Genomic DNA, 24414 nt, shown 5'->3' with positions numbered 1-24414 from the left:
GCACTCAAGTCGCTCAGCTTTCTTTCTTGTTATACACAGGAGTCGAGGTGGCCAATGTGTCTCATTATGCCAGACTGAAATCTTGACTGGTAATGTTGTTGCTGGCACAAAGCAGACGGTATTGTGGTCGCAGAGTAAAGATGTTTATTTGGATCATAATAGCTGCATTGCCTGGAGGTTTTGGCATGGCAGCTCAAACACAAAGCACCTGTGAGCCAATCTTCTCGATTGACTTCTTACTGATTCCAGTCATGCCTGCTTCAGAAAAAAAACGTCTCCAGTGTAGTGTATTCTACTGTACCGAACATTGTTTCCTTACACTTGCTTTTGTGTAAGCCAAAGAAAAACAAAGCACTTTTTAGGGAGAGCGAGAAAGAGAGAAATAGAGAGAGTGAAAACTCTCCTACCGGTTCTATTACCAAAATAAAATATAAGTGGTATAAAGATTTAATATATTTATTTATTATACAAGGAGCCAGTACAGTATACTCATTTCAATTTGTTCTTCATATGTAAGGAGTTTAACAATTCTAGATTTTTTTTCCAGGGGAAAAAAGCATATTGGGTTCAAAAAGTAACGCAAAATGAAAAATGAATAATTTAGTGACTAATACTTAATATTAGACTTTTTAAAGACCGGAGTACAGTAAGTTTGAGAGCCAGAATTTCCTGAGCAAATTGAGGATTATATATATTTATTTTTTTAGCACATTAAAGAAAATCTCTTATTATCATTTTATATATTGAATATGTGAGAATTCTGTATCATAACAAAAAAACAGCACGTCCTTTAAAAAAGTGATTCACACTAATATTATGAAACTAGCCTTTACAAACTCACAGGCTTTTAAATGCTTTTTGTTATTATTTTTACTCACTGTCAGTATCTTAAATAATAAATTCGTTTTGCTATTCTCCTAAATTTTGCATAGAGCATGTTTATGATGACTAGCTTCGGTATTCGTGCTTAAATTACCTAACCTTCCAAAGTTTCTTTCCTGCTGTTATGACATCAAAGTGGGCTTCATCATGGAGTTATAAAATCAAACACAGTAAGCTTTTAAAGATAAATAGCCATTTAAGTTGTTTTGTTTGGAAGCGGCCTGTTTCTGCAGCGGGGATTCACTTGCAGTTAATCTGCTTAGATTAGAGGTGAACGTGCTGCGTGCGGACGGGTGATTACTCGTGAGCCCTTCGGCTAAGGGCTGCGAGCTTAGAGTAGCTACTGGCAGCGCGCGCCGTGCCGCTCGCGCTCCTGTTGCCGGGGACCTGTCATCTCCGGGTAATCACCGTGGATTGCCCCGGCCGATTCACAAAACCGACAGCGAGGACGCACGGAAAAAAAAGAGGAGGATTATAGGGCGGTTCACGTGTCGGCCTGATAGGCCGGGCCCCTTGAGGTAAGCGTTTTGGGGCGCGGTGCGCGACACCCCCCCGGAGCCTGGCGGGCTTTCACAATGGGAGCTCCGGCACCGTCTAGCGTAGCTCCAGATTAACCCCCCCCCCCCCATCCCCTCAACGCCCCTACTGCAGATCACCCTCTTTGCAAGTGGAGAGATGAGTGCGGGAATCTGAAAAGGGGGGGGTGAGGGGCTCCTGTGCGCGCCGGTTTAAAACGTCTGCTCGAGCCTACTTTTTGACCCTCTGCCCATACACTGTCTGCCCCCTCATGTGGCGTCACACTTTGTGAATCATCTCCCTCGATACTGGCTACCGTTATAGTTCTCCATTACCTGACAGGATTTTGCCAATGATTTGTTATCGGTGTGCTTTTATATGAGAGTAAATACAGTTTTATTATCACTAAAGGGGAAATACTGCTCATTGGAATTACATAAGACAAATATCATTTCTCAGAAAAGTCTCGACAATCTGAAACACGTAGACACATACTTTTGTTTAAATTAGGCTTTTAATGCCTGTGTATATTGTACTGTGGAAGCCAGCTTAGTCATAGTTGTAAAATACTGGGGAAAAATGTGTGGTTTTCTCCATTAAAAAAAAAAAAAAAAAATTAAATGCTTTCATTTGCAGATCTCTGATCGGCAAGATCAGCAAATAGATGCAGAAGAAAGTGAGCATTGTTCCTTTTTTTTTGCTCCTCAAAATGTGTATGGCACATTTCACCTCCTGGAAAAAAAAGGTGCAGGAGCTATGCTTTACTTACTTTCCTATAGTTAAACAATTCCTCTCAGATATATCCTTTGTTGTGTATTATATGTGGGACTGCCTTTAACCCACTATTATTTGAACTTCCTTTTTCTGCAGTTTTGTCTGTTGATTTTAAGTACATTTCAGAATTTGGTAATGTGCACAGCAGCATCTGTACTCTGTATTTGTATTGCACTGTCCCACCAGATGTTAATAATTTAATTTTATATGTAGTGAGCTTCACAGGATTTTAATTTACCAGCTTTACGGCAGGTGTTGGATCTGCTTCTGCAATTGTAAGAAAGTTCTAAGTCGGCCCTGTTATTGACATGATTACCGTGGTGAAACCCCGGTTCTTGTGACGTATATGTTTCTGGATTAAAACTAAAGTGAGCAACGATGACTTCAATGTTTGCGGAGAACACTTTCTGAGAGATACAGTTTTTGCCTTTACTTTACATCTAAAAACTCCAAATTGGGACCACATCGTCACGATGACTTCGTTTTTAAAGCTGCAGTTATTAAAATAAACAAATAATAAGACTCAAACAACTCTTTGTTGTTTATGCATAGCTAATGGTTTATTTGTATAGATACTCGTGCGGGTCCTGGTTAGCATAACAACACAAACTCTGCAATCTCTATCTAGTAATTAACAGTGACGTTCAGTAACTTTTTATTCTGCCTCTAAGTGGGGAGGGATGTGTAGGTTTTATTCACAGGGGTACATGCGATCACAGTGGAATACATCTGGCTTTGATGTTTAATTGTAATTGTAAAATACATTTTAAAATATCTCTGCATAAAATCTAATGCTACCAATATGGTGGGTGGGTGGGTGTGAGTGTGCATATGCAGTGTGTGTGTGTTTGTGTGTGTGCGCGTGCGTGCGCGCGTGCACACATTTTGTTTTAGTTTTCTTTTCCTTTTTCAGAAGGGGAAAAGGATACTAAGTCTTGTAATGTGCTGCAGTCTGGCAGAACTGGTTGAAAGAACCTGTATCACGCAGCTAGGAAAGTCAGTCAGGCAGTCAGTCAGGCAGCCTGAGAGAAGAGAAGAAAGAGAGAAAGAGAGAAAGATAGACAGACAGACAGACTGACAGGCTCGCAGGGCTGGGCCTCGTTAACCCCTCTCCCAAAGTGAGAAGCGGTGTGTCACAAACAGCTGAAAAAGGTGAAGGAGGCGCCTGTGAGGGCCAAAGCTGGAGACCTGGGTGGTCCGGAGTGGCAGACCTCTTGGCTGGCCGCTGTTGGTTTATATCTTCAGCTGTAGCCCTGGCCAAGAGACATCAAGAAAAAAAAAAAGAAAATGGCCCCCACGTCTGGATGAGAATTTAGACTGGATTTCCTCATGGGATTATTTCTGAGCGAGGGATGGAGAGAGCGTAGAAAATTGGCGAGGGAGGCTAGCGTGAAAGTGTGTCGTACCGACGAGGCGCCCGTCTCTTCTGCCGTCGCCGTAGCTCGGTCTTGCACTGTGAACTTAAAAAGAAAAAAAAATAGCCTCCTCAGAAATAAACTGCTTTCGCTTTTAATATGAAACGATTTGCGCGGTCCACGCACGCATGTAGCATGTCAGAGACAGTCAGTGCTAGGTAATTACAGACCGGCTTCCATGGCCGTGTGTGTTTGTTGGCTTTATTTTCGGCAGTCCTCTGGTGAAGGTTTTTTCCCCTCAATTTAAGTCTCCACGCTGATAAAGGCCAGAAACGTACTGCTCGGATTGAACCCCGGTCAAACAGAAATCTGAACCTTCAAGGCTCTTTACTTGATTAAAAAATGCGGAGTGTTAAAATAGTTTGGAATTAAATGGGAGTTTTTGGCTGGGAGGGGGTGCGCGGACTGACTGGGTTGGAGAATATTTGCATTTTTTGTTCATTCGACGCTGTGTAAATTTTGGGGGGGGGGGGGGTTGGGGGTAAGTCGTGATGAAACGGAAGGGCCTGCCCGTGCCCTTTTTGGTGTGGTGAGAGTGCGCGTGGGGGGTCTCGCTCGTCCACTTCTCCAGACCTGTCCGCAGGCCGGCTGGACACTAGCCCAAAAAAGCTCAAGTATTTTCCAGCCGGCGTAATTCATCTCTGTCGCTGGGGCAACGCGGCCGATTCCCTCAGTAACATCTTCCAGCCAGGCAGCTGAGGACAGAGAGGCTTCTGTGCGGAGCTGCAGGTAGCATCAATCTGAACACTCTCTGCCCGAGTGTGTATTAAAGAGGGTATTTTTAGTAGTTCCTGTGTTCACAATGGAGAAGGAGGTGAGGTCATTCAGGCCCACACCAATGTATTTCGAGACTTGCTCTCCATTTAAAAAAAAAAAAAAAAAAAAAAAAAATGGCTATGGCTTTTGTTTGTATTATTTATTTATTTTTTTGCAGTGTAGTAAGTAAATAAAAACACTCCAGGGAAGCCCTTTCGTTTGTAGTTGCCGTTTTGTGTTTGTGTCAGAACATGGCAAACAAAAGCACAAAAGCAATTTTCTCTATTGTTTTTGTTTTGCGTTATGAACGAAACCCACGGCCCTGTCACAGCAGGCAGACCCTGTAGGAAGTTGTTTGTGAGGCCTGTCCTCCGCAACTCAGAATAACATCTACGCAGAAAAAAATGTAACGATACAAATGGGGAAAATACTGACGCAGGGCGATTTCGAGCAGGTTTCTCTGCCCCCTTTAACAGCGTACGCGGTGGGTGTCCTGCCAAACAGGCGCTAAGTGTGTTTTTTGTTTTTTTTCTCCCTCGGCCCTGTCATCTGTCCTTTTCCCAGCTGACGCTGAGAGCCTGCTTTCTCGTTTCAAACGGCGTTCAGCCCGTGGAAACGCACGTGTCAGAAAGGGTGGTGGTTCTCGTCACTCCCGCTTAAGAGCGAGTCAGCGTCCGTTTGACGGAACGGCTTCATCTGTGCACTGCAGTTCTGGGGGTGGGGGTGGAGGGGTGGGTACTTAACCCCTTATTATCCGTCTTAATCCTTTAAGGTGTAAGATCACAAATAATGTTCTTAACTGAACACCGTAACACTGATGTAACAATCACTACTGGTGACTGACTAAAATAAAAAATAAAAAAAACATTTTTTTTAAAAAGACATTCCAAAAAGTCTACTCTTGAAATGGCTTCCACCTTTCTGTCTCACTTTTGTAGCGCTGCCTGTTTACTGTGTGTAACCGAGCTGCGCTCACGTCACAGATTCATCTTGAGCGTGACAGGCGGGGAGATCTCCATATGAAAAAGAGGTTAGATTTCTACCGATCTGAAAGGTGTCATCTACTTTGCGCTCGCGCTTGGAGACAGTCGCCGCCGCGCGCTTCAGTCAGCTTCACAAGCCTTTTTCAATGAATAAATACAGACGCAATCCAGTCAGCTTTTTTTGTGCCTGCCAGAAAACAAAAACATTACAAAATATTACATTTTTAAAGACATTCAATTGGATGTAAAGACAGTAAAAAAAGAATGATGCACATAATTATGCATTCTAATATTTTGTTTAAATATTGCTTTGATAATACATTTTGTAAAGTACTTATAATTTGCATGGTTAATCAGAAACCTATTGTTTAATTTTTCTGAGTGACAATAACGGGTTCTTTACAATGTGACAAGCGGTAATGTGACTCTGAATGTGTTTTTGTTACGGATATGTTGTTCTCCAGCTTAGCGCAAAACAATATAAAGGATTGATCTCATTGTTTGCCGAGCATGTGCATTATCAGTGATGGTGACCTGAGGTAAACCTGGACCATAGCCATTCCATATGCATGAAAGGTATACTCTGCTCTTCTTTAAGAGAGTGTAGGAATTCTCTTTCCCTCCCTCCCTCCCTCACACCCTGTCCTAACATCTATCGATCTATCTATATATCCTTCCCTCTCCCTATATGTTCGTCAATTAAATTTTTACATAAAAAGTTTGAGAGGAGGGTCAAAGTGGTCCTTGAAAATGGCTGAATAAAACCATTTTACCAGATTAGGCCTTGTGTACGTAGTGTGTGTGTGTACTTGCGTGTATTCTAATGGTCGAAATTAGTGTTGTCTCCACCTTTTCCATTCCCTCTGTGTGCCGACCACATCACACGGGCCAGAAGAAGCGGGCGACCGCAGTCACTGAGGGCAAACGGGCTATTAAAGATTTTATTTTCTTCTTGAAGGTTTTCTGTTTTTTTTTTGTTTTTTTTAGTCATACTTCACAGATGCACCGTCTAGAAAAGAGAGAGAGAGAGAGAGAGAGAGAGAGAAAGAGACAGAGAGAGAGAGAGAGATAGAGAGAGAGAGAGAGAGGAAGTAAGAGAGGGAGAGAGAAACGAAAGAAATGCGAGAAATGAAATTTGCGGTAGCGCGCTGCATGTATAATTAATAAAGGCGCTGCGTTTGAAACTTCAGACCCGGTCCGCGCTTCAGGGCTCGCTGGATTGGGAGGTTGCGCCTTTCCTTGGCATCCTGGGGAAACTCAATGGAAAAGCAAATAACCTTGTCTGGGCGTGTGAGTGACAGGTTGGCAGTGGGCAGCGATGGGGGTGAGCTCTCTGTGACTGTCTGCAGCCCCTCCAAGGCCATTTGGCCTTCATCCTACACTTCCTAAAAAGTGTCCTCACAGAAATGGCTTAGCAAGATTGATTTTTGTGTCTCTGTGTGTTTGTCTGAGTATGTGTGTGTGTGTTGGGTTGTGTTGTGTTGTGTTTGCCTCTGTGTGCGCGTGTCTGCATGTTGTTTGTGTGCGTTTGTATTTGTCTGTTTGTGTTGGAGGGGCTGGGGGACGAGGGCTGGTGTGTGTGTGTGTGTGTGGGGGGGGGAGGGATGGGGGTCAGTGAGTGTGTGGGGGGCTTGTGTGTGTGCATGTGTGTTGGAGGGGTGGGGGCGGGGGCAGATGTGAGTGTGTGTGTGTGTGCATGTGTTTGGGGGGGCAGGGATGGGTGTGTGTGTCTGTTTGTGTGGGGGGGCAGGGGGATGGGGGCTGGTGTGTGTGTGTGTGTGTGTGTGTGTGGGTGGGGAGGGGGCGGTTGTGGCGGTATATGTGCCTCTGTGTGTGTGTGTGTGTGTGTGCGTGCGCGGGAATGCGTCTGAGCGCGTGTGTGTGAGCGCCGGGCCGTGTCGCTGCGCTGGAGCGTGTCGTCGCTGCGTTCGCCCGCGCTGGGAAAAGAAAGGTCATTCTTTTATTTGTGGAAGTGCGCTTCCGTTTATAAATAGTCGAGGAAGTGCGGGGGATACCTGCTGTCCTCTTATTTCAGTTCACAACAGCCTCGGAGCTCTGATGTCACATCCTGTCCTCCCACCCGCTGGTCTCATTAGGGCGTGTCCGGTTTCTCTCCCACTGTCCAACTCAACGCCCCCCCGCACTCTCCCAACAGGGCACCATGAACATGTTACATAACCTGTGGAGTAAATTTAACAAAATAGCCAGCTCATTTAACAGCTTTTCATTTGACTCTCGCCATTGCCACGTTTAATCATTAAGTTAGTTTGCTTGCAGTATTGGCCATGGTAGTTCAGTGCCCAGAGACGCAATGCTGAGTTCACATAGGCTAGAGCAGACAAAGATTAATCTCAGCAGATCTACATGAACTAATCATTTTTTACTGTTTTTTTTTCCCCCCATTGAAATCAATGCAAAACGGCCAGCTTTGTAATGACTGTGAAAAATGACACCGGCTTCTTTGGTGTCAAGCATGTAAATTCACAGGGCCATGCCTATTTGACATAATTTCCATCAATGTGTTTCCCCGCGTAATTTAATTTCCTCTTTATTGATATATGGCCTGTGAGATTGCAGCAATTAACTGAAGTCCAGATTTGTTTCCACCCCACCTAAAGACACTAGATTTTGCACACAGTAGAAGGCACGGGAAATATGTGTGAAGGGCTCACGTGAAGTGCGTTGGTATTCTGAGTCTGTTTTTTACTTTGTCACTTGTCCTTAATATTGTATGATAAAATTGTATGAAGTGTAGGAAACATTACTGTAAGATTGAAAAGAGAGTCTCTAGCTACAGGGACTGTCAGTTGTAGCTACAGCTGTAAGGATTGCTTTTTTTAGCACCGAGCTCTGTGGCTCTGTGCTTGTTCCACGCACCCCGTCGGCGTTCGTTTTCGAGGTTCGTCGTCTAACCTTTCCCGTCGAGCCGCGCGACTGAACACCGCTGCGCGCTAAGGCGGCGGCGGCGGCGGGGATCAGGGCAGGCGAGGACAGGGCGCCAACCCGCCGCGTGTCAGCTCAAATTGGACCTTTCGTCGCCGGGCTTCCCCCCCGGTCTGCCTTGTTTGCCTTCTCTCCTCCCAGAGCGCCCCTTTTAATTAGAATTAACGACGCGGCGCGATCGAATTTGGTCCCGCTAACAGCGCCCTCGCTTGTCCGCGGCCGCTGCTCCAGGCCCCGCGAATCGGACCCGGACGACTTGGCGCCCCCTCCCCGCCGGCGGCGCACTCCCTGGAGCCGAGCTGGAAAGGGCCCTGGATCCACGCCCGGTTCCTGTCCAATAGGATCCTTTTCCTGGACGGCGGCGGTGGTCTGCCCCAGAAGCCTCTCAGGTGGCGAAAAGGTTGAATTAAAAAAAAAAAAGTTGCCAACAATTCATTAAATCATTTTTTAAAATTCCCGGCCCTGGTTGTAATCGCGTCAGCGAGGGTGGGTATCGATGCCCCAATCAATGAAAGAGAAAAAGATGACGCCTTAATCAGATTAAGGTCCCGCATCTGAAATTCGGTGTTCATTGTGATTATTCAACTTCTTTTTCAGTTGTGAGTGCATTATATGCTGTATGCTGTATATTTAGGGAGAGAAACATCTCAAGAGGATTGGCTACAAATGCTCCCGTAAACCTTTCAGTGCTTCCTCTCAAGTTGTATTTGTGGTGACTGTTCAATCCATAAATGAGCGGTCGTCTCTCTGTTCTGTGGTCCACTTAATGCAGGGCCCGTAATCTTATTAACTAGGACATCCTAGGAAAGAGAAACCGAGGCTGAAGTGTTTCCTGTGGTACGCTACAACATTAGCGAATTAAACACTGAACGCTGTCAAAAAAAAAGAGAGGAATAGCATTGCAGGCTATTAATACGTGCGCAAGCTTCTGATGGCCGTCGTGGCGGCAAATGAGCAAAGTCTTTTTTGTGCTGTGTATTCATTTTCGAAAAGTAATATTCTTCAAAATTAGGCCACGTAGCGTTAGCAGCGACCCACTTCCGAGATGGCGGCGAACCAGGAAGAACGGCACAAAAAAAATCGAAGTGGGGGGGGGGGGGGGGGTTAATTTCTGTGGGAAGTAGATTTGAGAACACTGTCTCTTCCCTCCCCTTCCCTGGTCTGTCCGGCAGTCTACCTTTCCCACTCTCCCCCCTGCGGCATGATGGGAAGGGAGGGCCGGGGCGCGATAGGCAGGATTAGGTTTTTCGATGCTCGCCAGCCCCTCTTGGTTAATTACACATGTAATGAGATGTTTATTTTGGATAATGCTGCAAGAAAAAAAACACACAGGAGAACTCCCGGAGAATGCCTGCGTGTGTTTGTGTGTTGGTGCATGTGTGTGTTTGAGTGTGTAAGTGCACGCATGCTTGTGTGTGTGTGTGTCTGCGTTTGTGAATGTGTGTGTGTGTGTGTGTGTGTGTGTGTGGGTGTGTGTGTGTCGTTGGGGGAGTTGCTCTCCACCAGCTACAGTCCAGGGTCTCCCGGCCTATCTCAAGGTCATGCGACTGGAGACTTTTCCCAGACGGAGAGAAATCCAATAAACGGGGGGGAGCTGTGTGTGGTGCTGTGTGTGCCCACCAGTATGGGAGTGGAAAAAGCCGTCGGTGCTCGAGCGCCGCGCTCGGCTATCATTAGCCAGGGGACAGCTGAGGTTATGTGAACAGTGCAGCTGCGAAGAGAGCCCTGGGATTTGGGGAACTCAAGGCGGGTCCTGTGCTCCATGGAGGCTGCACAGGACCCTGTGAAACGACTCGCACCCCCCCCCCCCCTCCCGTTCCCGCTCCCAACCCTTCGCCCTCCCAAACCAAAAATGTTGATGTTCAGGATAAGACTGCAAAGAAAACACTTTGTCTACGCCCGCGTCTTTTTTAAAACATATTTGCTGTTTTTTTTTTTTTAATTCAGTTAGCGTAGAGATTATTATTAGAATAACAACAATTATGAAGGGTAATTATTTTCCAATTCAGAAATTATACATTTAGAAAAATATCCCCCTGCAGTCTTTTTTTCCTCTCTTTTTTTTAACGGATCGAGTCACGAGCGAGCGCTGTGTTTTTCTTATTGAGCCGTTGAGATACAAAAAACAAAAACAAAATGTGCGCAGTTTAATTTTTGCATTCGGCGGTGGGGTGACAAGAAGCCCGAACTTTCCTGTCACCAGTTCTGATCGTTCACCGCAAACAGTCCGCCGCAGCTGTGAGACACGCACACGCACAGCGAAGGAAGCTATGCAAATTCGCCTGCGCTCGGTATCGAGCAACGAAAGGGAGAAGAAGAAAAAAACACATCTCGATTCGCACGGCTCCTCTATGAATGCTGCTGAGCCGAAGGTTGAAGTGTAAGGGGGGGGGGGGGGGGGGAGAAGAGTATGAAAGTTGTGGAAAGGTTTCTTATTTTTATTTATTTATTTTCTGCCAGGGGTGAGGGTGTAAAAAAAAAAAAAAAAGCGCTCTTGTAAAATGGGAGCGGGAGATTAATTGAAGGTATCTTATGGCCGTTGTCAGTCATTCTGTTTGAGCAGTGACAAAAATAAAAGTGAACGTCCGCGTACGATAAACCACGTCGACAGACTCTCTCGAGACCGCGTCAAGCGCGGTGGCATGCGACCATGGTTTAAAAATAGGGCCTGACTGACCCGGCGTTAGCTTTCTGGCACGATGGGTGAGCTCGTTGCGATGCTGTGGACCGCGCACAAAGTCATTTGGAACAATAAGAAATGACTCTGCCCAGACTTCATGCCTCTTGCAATGCAAAGCGGCTCGTTTGCCAGTTCTTACCCCCCCCCCACCCCCCCGCCCCCCGCCCCCGTTCCTCTCTCTTTACCGAAGGGTTAAGCGGAGAGGGAGCGAGCGGGTGAGGAGCTTTATCGGAGCGACCATCTTCTAGCCTTGGTTGAGGTTTCCTTGAAAACCCTGCCGTTTTGATTTTCCACAGCTGTGCGCGTTCTTTAATCATATGCTATCTGTTTTGGAGAGTTGCCCCCCCACGCCCCTCCCCCTCCCCCCACCCCCACCCCCACCCCCACCCCACACTCGCACACTTTTAACATATGTTAATTGGCGGCTTTCTGTGGCAAATTATGAGCCTTTACTCTGATGAGGTCGGATTGTGATGGTGTCGGAGTGGAGTGTGCGGCTTTGCCAGCCCCTGCTGGATCTTCAAACCACTACAAACGCGGCGGCCTCGCTGGGCTGCTGAGTAATAGCAGCGTGCAGGAGACCATGGTAGGGCAGCATTTTCCAGTCTTCTTACACACTGGGCAATATATCGTAGCCTTGGTCTGTCCCCAACACACACACACACACACACACACACGCGCGTATGCACACACACACATACGCACAAACTTATGCACACACACGCACGGAAACTCACGCACATATGCACACATGCACACACACACACACACATGCACAAACTGCTGCACACACACACATACACACATTAACAAAGAGGCCTGAAATAATCTTTCTTTCCTGTAAATGCACATGCTAAGAGTAGGGATACATTTAGACAGAACTGGACCTGCACACACAAACAGGATCAATTGCAATTTAACCTCTTTGTGCAAGCCCCCTAGTGGCCAGGATACCGCCATTCTCATATTGCTTGACTCAGTGCTCCTGCGACCAAACTATGAACGGAAACAACAAACTCTGTGGTGTAGCTTTATGAGTAGACCATATACAACAACTAAGCCTAAATAGCCAACAATAGCCTGAATAGTAAGATAAACAATGATGTTTTGTGTAATTATACCATGTCATTCTACTATCAATATCTGAAACTAAATATGGAATAAATATACAATCTTACCATTAGTTTTACACATGTCCCTTTCAGCATTCAGTGGCCATTTATTGTCTTGAACAATCCTTTTGAGAAATAAACATGTAAATAGAAAGCATGGGTGGGCATTTACATCGGCCATGCGTAAAAACCCACTTGCATTTTACGCCATTGTAACTCTTTTAAATTTGTTATGGTTTGATTGATAACTCATTTATACAGTAGAGGACAATATAAGCTTTCCAACAGTGTATTGTACATTATGTGGGGTATTAGTATTATACTATAATTGCATTAGTATAATGCAAAAGTGAGTTTGAGTCAAAACAGTAGTAGTTCCACGTATCATCCTCAGATTTGCACACTTGTGGTCAAAGAGTATGTGTAGTGTTACCTCTATTGTGTGATCTTTCAGTATTTAATTTCAGCCTAAAGGAGAACAACTGCATTTTTGCATTTTCACAAAGATATTTGCATTTGTGACACTTTCCCCATAAATTATGAATATAAAATAATCTAAGTATTCGTGTCTTGCTTCATTTAAGCCAAGTCTCTGTGATGCTCCCATCTGGAGCTATAAAGCTTTAAATAGAACACCCCCTAAATGGGTGCGGATTGGCCAGATTTGGTATCTGCACGAAGGGGTTAAAAAGCAGTAAAACAAGACCAGGTTAAAACCTAGTATATGACTGGACCTAACACATGTGATCCGGCCGACCAATGGTGTAACATCATAACTCGGCCGACCAACGGTGTAACTTCATCACTCAGTCAGTCAGTCAGTCAATCAGTCACTCACAGACATTCGCGTTTGTAGGGCTGGCCCCGCTGTTGCGGTCCAGCCAAAAACAAAAAAAACAAAACATAATATAACACATAAGCAGTGATTGGCTTTCGCTCTTTGTGGCTGTATTAAAAATGGAGTCGCTCTGGGTGTCGCAGTGACATAGCGATGAACAGGCTCGGACTCGCCTACTTTTTTGTGGGTTTTTTTTTCTTTCTTTCTTTTCTTCGGTCTGGGCCTGTTAGAATCAGACTTATTTTATTCCTCTCACTTTCCTCTCTACATGATCTGGGTTACTCCATTTCCTAATGGAGCGCGTGGGGAATGTAACCCTCCGAAGGTCGAATTTGTGAAGGACATCCTTGCTGAAGTGCACAGCCCTCTCCAGCTCTCTGCGAAACGGCTCTCCTCCCGGAGATGTTCACTCAGCACAAGGTCACACAGTGTCAGTTATAATTGAGTTCTGTGCCATTGTGTTATGGGGGGGGGGGGGGGGGGGGGCTGTGGTTCACTTGTTTGTTTGTTTGTTTGTTTTTTCTGTGATGTGGAGTATTAAAAAAAGATTATGAACAGTTTAGATGGAGATACTCGCGTTCATCAGACCTGTCAAATAGAGTAGGGACACGTGTACTAGCAAGTACTGGCATGAAGTTCTGGTAGTGCTTGTTTGTGATCACATTTATTCTCAAGTAGCTACTGGACAGTGCAGTGGCATGCGAGTGGGTGCTCGTGGTCTCCGGGCCTCTTGGGGCCACGCCCCCTCACACTCGCGACGCTGGCCCCTGTGGCCAATTTATCGATACCCCCCGCGTGAGGTCAGCCTCTCTCTCTCTCTCACGCGAAACGTCCGCGAAAAGGCTGGAGTAGAACCCGAGGTTAAAAAGGCTAACTCAATCCACCCTTCACCACTAATCGGTGTGCTGCGCTGTGCGGAAATAGCTCTGCAAGGAAAAAAAAAACGCCTAAAAAACTGAAAGGAAGTTGTTTACGGTAGTCTGAAAAAGAAAAATTTACATTTAACAGGGAAAGTAACTGACATGATGACTGGCATAAACAATAGCTGGCTTACCCATATTTGAACTGCGCATACTGCAGTTTTATGATGTTCCAGAAGTAAGTAACGACTGTCTGAGAACACTTTGAGAAGTCATCAATTTTGACAGATATGTATATTTTTTTTAAATTACATTTTCTTTAGTGTTTCTTGTAACAGTGAAATGCTGCAGCTTTGGCCAAAGCAAGCATGTTCTACTTTCTGTGAAACTGCTGATCTGACTGCTGTCTGTGTTTCACAAAGTCTGAGAGCTTCCTCTTTTGTCTGCATTGTATTTATTTTTCTTTCTCTGTCTGTCCCCTGTATTTTCTTTGCAAACCACAAGCAGGGGGAAACATGTTTCTCTTCCAATCATTGTAGAACTACATTTCCAATAAACAGTTGAGGCGGGATTAATTTACTGTATTTGGTTCTGTGTTAAAATGGAATAAAAAAAAAAATGACAGAGAGAAAGAGGAAGTAATCTGGCATTCAGATGAATCTCAGAGTCCTGTAAGCCTCTAGGCTTAATTGGGGCCAGTGGGGAACATTTAATAATTGCTGTCAGAAGATCAAATTTAATTCTCTTTTTCACAGGATTGCTGGAGGGTAGAGTGAAACAAATTGTCATCTGAGATTTAGAAATGAACAAAGCTTTAATTAGGCTGATTAGAATGCTTGAAATGTGAGATGAAGTAATCAGCGGATCATCTAACCATTCCATTTAGTGTTTGGGGCCACATGGCATCTCCATTACCCGCCACCTCTCTCTTTTACACACACACACACTCACACACACACACACACGCGCCAGCCCCCTAAGACACACCTAGGACACCGGAAGTCATGGTTATCCTTGACAGATGACACAACGCTGCGCGCGCGTCGGCGTTGTGTGTTTTCTCCCCCGCGCGCGCTTCCATTAACGTCGCGGAGCGGCTGTTAATCTCACAGGAGGCGAGCGCTTTCCGACGCCCCTTTCTAGCGCGCCCTCAGAATTAAGCCTTTCGACTCGTTCGCAAAAGACAGGAGGACCTCGGAGGGACGGGGGGAGAGATGAGACACTATCACAGACCGGCGCGTTGGGTAAAGACCCGCGGTTCTCGGGTTAAAGCGTGCGCGTCTTTTTTCCCTCTGTGTGCGGAAGCGCGTGTTCGCGCCGCGCGGCCTGGTCCCTGTCTGGCCATCTGCAACGGGGAAGAGTGGCGGTCGAGAGCTAACAGCGTAGAAACAGTTGCTTGGAAATACTTATTCAAGCCATCTTTAGCTTCTCGGGTATGTGTGTTTTCATACTTTTTAAAATATATATATATATATATATTAGGGCTTTTTAAGCTTTATTGGACAGGACAGCGTAGAGAGACAGGAAGAACAGGGGGAACAGGAAGAAAGGTCGCGCGGCTGGATTCGATTCGCTCGCTGATGTCGCCGCTCAAAATGTGGTCAGTACTCTGCAGGCTACAGGAGACGCCCTTCATATTATTTTTTGGCCCCTCCCACCTCCCCTTTGGTTTCAGCCTGGCAACCCTGTCCTCCCCACCAGTGTGTCTTATCATCAGGGCGTGTCCCAGCTGCTCTGCAAACAAGCCTCCTGCAGCCTCCGAAATCAGGAAGCAGCACAAACATTTAACGTGGGTCTGGAGGGAGGCCTCGTTCTGTGCTGGAAATGATTTAAGGTGTGTTCAGGAAACATAAGCTGTGCACAAGCTTCACCTGGGAAAAAAAGAAAATAAAAAGGTTTACCTGGACAAACCAAGTGCACTCAATTGAAAACATCTCACAAGGCCCATTTTTCAATTCCTGGCCTGTGCAGGCAGACTCTTTTCCTGAGTTTTATTCTGCAGTTTGTAGACCTGAGAAAACCAGGTGAGAGGAGGGTTGCAGCGTTGAACGCTAAACCGACTGGGCGGCTCTTCTGCCCCCCCCCCCCCCCCCCCACACACACACACACGCACACACACTCACACACACACCTCCCCTCCCTGCCACCCCCCCCCCCCTCTTTTCTGCAGCTGTGCAGCTGGTCTCTGGAGCACTTCCCTCTTTTCAAAAAGGGTTGACATAAGGTTTCGTCTCCTTTTGTCCTTGGGAGGGTCTGCCATGGCTAAATGGAAAGACAGATTTCACCTGTCCCCATTTCGGCTCTGATTGATACAGTCGCAGGGTTGCCAGTGCTCCTCTACACTGCCAGGGCGGCAGCTGTAAAGCAGCAGAGTTCTGCACAGCAAGATAATGTACAGATAAAGTGCATCGATGCACAGAGTGCGTTGAAAGGAGGACGATTTGACAGAGTGGCTAGCATGACTTTTTCCTCTCTGAATATATAACACACGTGGGGCCAATATATCTCAGTGCTGGTGATTTTAAATGTAATATTGTGGAATATTGCAGTTATCATTAAAATCATCGCAATATATCATCTTATATTTAATTATGGAAATACGATTCATTGCGGGAATAATATGTTCTAGAACAGTACGTTTTCTAAGGATAATATTTTATAGGTTGTAATTCAGCTGTTTATATGAGCTATTTATGATGGCATACCGTTTTCAAATATGATCAAAATTGAAAAGTGCAAATTATATTATTTTTTATGAAAGGAACAGATCAAAGCAAAGTGATTTTTGCGGACCGAGTGTTGTGTGTGGGGAAGTGTAGGAGAGGGGTGTGTATGACTAAGACGTCTGACTTCTTTTAATCGCTGCTGAAAAAAAAAAAAAAAAACTGTGAAAAATAAGCGAGGCAGAGCTCTTGTTCCGAGCCCTTCAACCAGTTTGCAGTTTATCAGAGGAGCGGAGGGGGGGATAGCATGGCAGTTTAGCGTCTGAAAGAGAGCCTTGTAATGCATAAATAAAAACCCTACGTCCCCCCCCCCACACCCCCCCCCTCCTCCTCCTCAGTGCTTTAATCTAGCATAGCACCTCAAAAGAGCTATTCACAGAATGTAGCCCAGCAGAAATGCACTTCTTCCGTAATTTCACACTCTCGAGCGTAAAGCCTTTAGTTTTACTGGGGGAATTGTTTTCACTGCGGAAAACACGCACTCCGATAAAGCATGTCTTGTGCTCTGCAGTAGACCCCAGCACTATCTGCCCATCCTAACATTTTCGTGACGGTGGTGCGTTTGGGCTGTAACGTCACGGGAAAATCAAAACCGGCCTTTGTGCAATTATCGTTTTAGCTTTTCTTTTTTCGTTTTTTTGTCGCTAAATGCCTCCAGCGGTGTTTCCAGATTCCCGACTCTTGTGTACATTCCTGTCGGATGAGGTTTTTGTGTGTATCCAGTGAACAAACAACAGTAGAAACATTGGCCCAGATTCAGTGTGTCAACGACGCAATATGGCTATGACAATAAATGTGGAATTTGTTTGTTTTTTTTACTAACTACAAGTTTGATGGCTTCTGAAATTAGACAGAAATGTGGTTTAAGAGTAAAATGAGAATGTGGTGTCGGCAGGAACTCTAGTTGCTGGGGGTGATGGAACAGAGGGCATATGAGCCACACTTCACCAAATGGTTTTTTCTTGAGGTCTTCTGTCACCGATTGGGCGAGCCCCAGAAAAATGGCGGTTTTGACGATGGTCAGCTGAAACGGCGGAGTGGGACAGATTTCTTTGCCGGGAGGAGGAAGTGCCGGAGTTTTGGTTCTCATTTTGCCCTCAGTTTTGGGAAGGATGCACCTTAGCACCTTTTATTGTCTGTGGTCTGTGATGTCACATCCTTCCGTGAAAGCTTGGCGCATGTTTCCTGCCATTCTGTGTGGCTCTGAGAGCTTTGGGGAGGGGGGGGGGGTGGATGGGGGGTTGCTGTGGGGCTCCATGTGGCCATTCCACAGTATTCCGCCCCCAAATGCTTTGGGGTGCAGTCCCCAAGTAGGGTCTCATTAATTGGTGATTACTGTGAGATCTTATTCAGCTGAAAGAGAATTGACTACAGTCTGCCAGAGAAGCTTCATTTTCCTGTGTGTTCATGCTTCTTGATTTGGAAAATGAAGCCCTGAAAACATCTTTTTTTGTGTGTCTGTCTGTATTTACTTCTGTGTACAATTCTGGACTGAAAAAAAGAAACACAAAAAAACGCACACATATTTGCACACAGGCGTACACGGGCATACACGCATACCGAGAATGAACGCACTTATGCGCAAACACATCCACATCAACTCACTCAAAAATGTGCACGCATACACAGACAGGAACGGCGTTGGAATTTCTTAGCAGGAACAAAAAAAGGAAGCTGAAATGTGTTTTGATTTGCTGGCTTGTATAACGTCCTGAAGCGTCTGCATCAAGTCAAACTCTATCAAACGACCGCTCCCCTTTTGTTCTGCTGGAGTTGCTTCACTGAAAACAGTCTCAGTGTTTGCGAGGGAACTGTTTGAAAAGCTCACATTCCAGCGCAGAGCAAAGATAATTCAGGTTTACATTGCTTCTCCCGTGTTATGGACGGGTGTACCGAATGCAGGAACATCTCGGCGATAGCTGTTTGCCACCATCGAGCGCTCGTACAAGCAGGCTGGATTAATGCATGGCACACTTAAGACTCTGACTGTAATGAGATGAGACACGAAGTGAGTCACCTACTGTTCACTTTGTTGTGGCCCTTTTCTTCACACCCCTACATTGCCAGAGATAGGCAGCTAGCTGTGAGCTTCAAAGGATATTCTAAAAACTATATCCACAATCAAATAAGGGAATATGAATTTAAAATTTTTTAAATCAACTATTATTTTAAATCGTTCTAGCCAGATGCAGATACGAAGCTATGGTTAGCATCAACATTGTGCCGTGCTTAGATTGATCAGAAACTATATCAAAGATGTTTTTTTTTTTCCTTCAAGGAAATGGGAGTTTATTTTAAAAGCGTGTGGGTTTATGTAATGTATCATGCACCCCCTAAAAGGTTTACTTACGGCTCTGTAATATGTTATTTCAAATCCTTATAACCACATATCCTATGAGGATAGAGGGTACTGCTTTTCTGAATCATACATTATTACTAAATGTGTTGCAGATGTGTTGAGAGAATAAGGACTGCAGTAATCGGCCAGTAAGGGACTCGCAACAAAAAATAAAAAAATAAAAAATTACACATCCTACGGTAATAAATCATATTCTGATGCATTAAGGTTGCTCTATGCAGCGTTTTACAGTGAGAGAGAAAAAGACCCACAGGAAATAGGATCCTAATATCCAAGAACACAGGACTTGGGTCACAACTGTATTGGGATGGGGAACTAGTTTCTCTCATTTAATCCCATATTATGTTCTGGTTTGTTGATATGTTGAAAATGAAAATAGACCTTAGTCTCTATCTCTGTTCGTCCTGATGTGAGCTCAGTTTTAAAAAAGAAGAATTGAAACGGGGACCCAAAGTTTGGTGTGTGTGTGTGGGGGGGGGGGGGGGGGGGTTGTTTCGTAGTACAGCTCAAAGCATTTCAGTGTTATATTACAACCCTAAAAGGGAAGGAACTTTAATAAACACTTGAAGATTGAAAAAATATATTAAATTCATTGGGGGAAAGTTTGTGTGTGTATATATTCACACACACTCCCTCTCACACACACACACTCACACATATGCGCACACACACACATTTCCTCCCAATGAATTTAATATAAATTTCAATCATTTCTTAATGAATTTCTCATTGAACAAACAGAGAGAAATGAGTCTGGTGGAAGATGATGACACCAAATCAAGCTCTCATTGTGTTCGCGTTCTAATGAGCCGCTGTGTTTCCGAGCACAGACCTGGGCTGCCCGGGAAGACCGAGTGTGTTCACATTCACCACTCTTTTTTTCCACCGGTCTGCGGGAAATATAAAGGGACTGATTAACAGATGGGAGTGACGTGGTGCCCCCCCCGCCCCCCTCCACACACACACACACCACCATAGGCACACCCCAACACATGCACACACACACACGCACACACATACACACACACAGCTCACCAAGAGAGCCCTAGAGTCTGCCTGACTCCAGTTAAAACTCCTCTCTCTGCCTGCTCCCCCTTCCACCTAGTTCATGAAGGAAGTGTGTACAAGACCCACCCCACCCCCCCTCCCACCACCACCTCATAGTGTTCTCGAGAAAACCTCCAGTTCACTGCTGGAGTGTGCCTTGATAGGGAAGTGACATCAGGCTCACTTTAGAGAGAAAGAACATGTCTCTTCTTCCCTTATTCTATGTTTTCCCTCCTCCTCTCTCTCTTTCTCTCTCTCTCTCTCTCTCTCTCTCTCTCTCTATCCCCCCTTCTCTCTTTCCCCTGTGTAATTTGGCTGTGGATTAGTGAATTGGCTTAATGCTTTTGAGAAAGCTTGTTAGACTCTGGCATGTGCTGAGATTTCAGCTTTCCCACTTGCTCTCGTATGGGGTAAGTGTTGATAACACTTGTGTGAGGGAATAAAAATGGAAAATAAAAAAAAAACAAACAAGCAACCTTTCAACATTTTTCGGACTCTATTTTCTCTGTTATGCAAATATATAAGTTCTTTTGTCGCCTTAAATGTGGCATCATGCTCGTAAATATAATTTAAATCATCAGTGCTCTGGTGAGCCTCCTGCCTTCAAACCGGACCCACGTCCACAGAGCTGTGCTTGGAGGGCTGGAAGGAGTTTGGAAGGGAATCTCGTGTCTCTGTGGGGGAAAGATCATAGGCGTCCGGTTAAGTAGCACTTCACCTCGGTATTACGGGGCAGGAGCCAAATCCGGGATTAAACGTTCAGGACATCGGATTACTATTATGTAAGGTTTTGTAGGAGTTTGTTGACATAGGGAGCAGCCGTAAGGCTGAAGTGACTTTGATTTGGGGGTGGGGGGGGGGGGTGGCTGGGGGATGTTGGCCCTAGCGGTAGCTGCACACCGCTATCTCTCCACCGGAGGTAGCCCACACGCCTCTCACTGAATATATTATTGCTAATACATCGAGGCCCAAACCCAGTCGTGGCGGTTAATATGATTTTGTCAGTTGACGTAGGCTGCATTAATCGGAGTCTTTGCGTGGTAGTAGTGGCTTCAGTCCAGGGGACTGCCAGTTCTCATTAGAAATTATACTGTAAATCGGGTGCTTAATCCGCTCTACATTAGCCCAAAATATAATGGAATAACTTCATGTTTATGCCAGTTGCTTTGCAAACAAAGCGTAGCATAAATATGTATTTGGAATATTATATTAGACTATCAGATTCCTTAAAAAAAGCGCAGTTGGGTCCAGGAGGCTGTGCGTTTTTTACAGTGAATTAATTGCATGCTATAACATATCACCCTATGATAAAATTACTACTCGTACACATATGTTCATTTGAATATACAGCAGTCGAATCCCAAAACTGTTAATTTAATACAGGTTTTTTGATTTGCTTTAGATGTTTTGTGATAACTAGCAGTATTATTAAAAACAAAACCAACCCCCTCTCGTTTGCCGCGCTGCTATGACATCTTCATTTGCATTTTGACTTATCTCTGTGCTGTCTTATGCGCTCCCTAGGGTACGCACTCATTTCAACAGCGTGGTCAACACCCATTGGGTGAAAAAACATCCCTCTTACAGTCTTTGTTTTTTTCAGTTATGTCGTCGAAAAATATGAAATTCATGAATAAATTAGTTTTTTTAAAGAAACATGCACGTCATCCACTCAGACCACGCAAAAGTTCCCATGGCCTCACAGTGTAAATAGTTTATACCGTGGCGGGGAAAATGCATACGTTTCTGAAGGCAGCCTGGTTCGCCACAATGATTCTGTGCTTTGCTCGCACGTGTACGTCACTCCGTGCGAGTGGATAGCTGATGATGAGAAAGTAAAAGAGCAAACGTTTCTTGTTGCGCGGTGCAGTATCATCTGCACATCAATGTTTCTGGCACGTGTTGTTTTTCTTAAAGAAGAAAGGGCGACGCATCTTCAGGCGAAGGCATCGACAGCTCTCGAGCATGAAACAGATCTTAAATAACGGAGTGCTCATTTGCATAACGGGGGGACGTTATCACCTCTGCTGTCACACAAACCTAACAACAGCTCTTGTTTTCTCCGAGACGCATCGGCTGCCCTACTTAAAATGCGCAGGTTCAAGAAGAAGTGCGGCGAAACTACGATTCGCACCGGTCTTTCACGCGCGCTGGTGATTCAGTCAGAAGCTACTGAGAAGACGTGAAGCAGCCACTTCAGTTTAGTTGGGATCCAGTCCTCAATCACTGCCCGATCTAGACCCGAACCGAACTGCTCCAAAATATCTAAACTTGTTTGACTATGCTGTGATATGTTGTGGTAGTAAAAAATGACAGGGAGAATACCACATGCAAGTTTTGTCTCTTAATTCCTCCCATTTAGTTCATCTTCAGGATGGGTTCTTACTAGTGAATCCACTATATATTCTTTGTGTGTTCAACAGGGAAATACTAAATGAAGTGTAGATTTGAAGACAGGAGTGTCGTTGAGTTTTTACTCTCTTCTAATGGTCCAGGGGCATTTTCTCATCGTTCAGACTTCGGGGAATGTAAGAGTAAGGAGGTGATTAGAGTGTTTAAGTTGCTAGTGCCTCCAAACACTGTCAAATTCACTGTAAACTAGGGGAGCTCATGACAGTCCTGTCTCTCCTTATAGTCTACAATAAGATACAACAACAGATTTGCATGCTATTGACAAGAAGAAGAAAAAAAATTCCACTGCACTTTCACACAAAAAGTTGACATTTTTTCTCTTTGTTTGCTGTCTCTTGTGGCTGCTCGGATTTATTTATTTATTTATTTATTTATTCTCAGAATTTAGAGCTGACTTATTTTTCTCTCTCTCACCACCTTTCTCTCTCTCTCTCTCTCTCTCTCTCTCTCTCTCACTGTCTTTCTCATGCTATTAGGAGTGGATGCTGGAATCTGTGAATTGAGAGGAGCACGTGTGTAGAAGGACAGGAAAACTGATTGGAGGATACTCGGAAAGAAGAAAGGAAGCACAAAGAAGTTTGGGGAGAGGACCGAAGAGAAGACGGGGACGATGGGGAGAAAAAAGATTCAGATCACGCGGATAATGGACGAACGCAACAGACAGGTAGGCAGGCAGGCTGGGGGACGGGGGGGGGGGGGGTGCTCTTACAGGTACCCCAGTGTGTGTGTGTGTGGGGACAGATGGGGGGTGGGGGGGTTTGGGATTTGCGGGCGCAATCTCCCAAACACAACCGGGGTCTACCTCCTCGGTGTGGGTTAGTGGAAAAATACAGCCAAACAGACTGGTGTTCACAACCTTCAGTCCTCAGGAGTGTATCTGGGGACGGGGGTATTTCGGGTCTCTGGTTTTTCGCTATTTTAGGGGCTGCGTTTGCCCTGTACAAAAATACAGCTGCCCATGCTTCTGAGAGAGCACCAGCTCTTAGGTGTGAATCTTTTTTGCTTGTCAACCGCTTGACATCATTTTACACCTTTGGAGAGGGGAGAAAAACCATGCCAACCGCAGACAATAGTCTGACTTGCTGGTATCACTCGTTTTTTTTTTTATAAAGGTTGTTTTTCATAAACACGCACTTGACTTCGGATACGCGGTTAGTGCGTCTGTCCCAGCCGAGGTGTGAACGTCAGAAATACCCCGAGCGGGAAACCAGAACGAAAGGTGACGCTGGACCTGTGGTGGAAAAATCCGACGATTTGAAATCGGCGACAGCGGAGGAGACACGCTCGCAAGCCAGACTCAGAGTCATGAAAACGCGAAATCAATCGCCTCTCTTGCGTCGGCTGAGACCGCAGTTCTCCTGTGTCCCGTTGTTCGAGGTGGATCCGCGCGCGGACGCCGCCGCCCGGTAGCGTTCTGTGAAAGCTGCGGTCGGAAACAGCGTTCGGACCCAATCTTCAGTCTCGTCGATGGAAAAAGGAGTAAAGTGGCTTGTAATAAGCAGTAAGCCACCGCTTATTTAGCAGGTCTTCTTTAAAGGAGAGTGACTGATGAAGCAGCAGCACACTTCTTAGCCTAGCCCTCTATGCAAAAAAAAAAAAAAAAAAAAAAAGGTGGCTGCAGATGACGCCTATCTTAAAATAGCAGGTTAACGAACAGCACGTTTAAGCCGCAGAGCTCGGTCTCTCCGCGACCCGCGGTAGCTGCAGCAGTTCTTTTCTACTGCCTGAACCCGGCTCGGCCGTTCTTATGTCTTGAACGGGGAGGTCAAACAGGCCCTGAATCCTTGCAGCCTTTGCTTACCGTTCATTTCTAGCGAGGAGACGCAAAAGCTGCGAGCACGAAAGTGAGGCGGGAAGGGGGGGAGGGGGGGGGGGAACCCACGTTGCAAGGGGGACGGATTAACGGCTCGGAGTCCAGGAAACCGAACCGGTGGCCAGACCGTAGAAACCGAAGCGCTTTTACCGTAAATGCGAGGGCGTCTGGAGCGCGCCGTATCAAGGCTTCTGTGGCCGGCAGGGAGATGAGGAGAGATCGTTTCCTAGATTGTTCCGGGGGGTGGGGTGTGTCAGGCACCACAGGACATGTTGGGTAAAACAATTAGTCCTTTGCACAG

At 45.6% G+C, this 24414-nt stretch overlaps 1 protein-coding gene across 7 annotated transcripts in view; it reads left to right on the top strand.

The window, feature by feature from the left end:
* The window catches only part of mef2cb (myocyte enhancer factor 2cb), an 80146-nt gene that overhangs the window by 13004 nt on the left and 42728 nt on the right, over positions 1-24414 (top strand). For all 7 annotated transcript variants that reach the window (XM_035379259.1, XM_035379258.1, XM_035379257.1 and 4 more), the window contains one exon: positions 22777-22964. In XM_035379259.1, coding sequence (XP_035235150.1) covers positions 22911-22964 — 54 coding nt within the window. In that variant the 5' untranslated portion in view covers positions 22777-22910. The remainder of the gene's footprint in view (positions 1-22776; positions 22965-24414) is intronic.

Source organism: Anguilla anguilla, chromosome 10 (assembly GCF_013347855.1).
Source record: "Anguilla anguilla isolate fAngAng1 chromosome 10, fAngAng1.pri, whole genome shotgun sequence".
Classification (NCBI taxonomy): Eukaryota; Metazoa; Chordata; class Actinopteri; order Anguilliformes; family Anguillidae; genus Anguilla; species Anguilla anguilla.
Note: the sequence above shows the minus strand (reverse complement) of the source record. Positions and strands in the feature narration are given on the sequence as shown.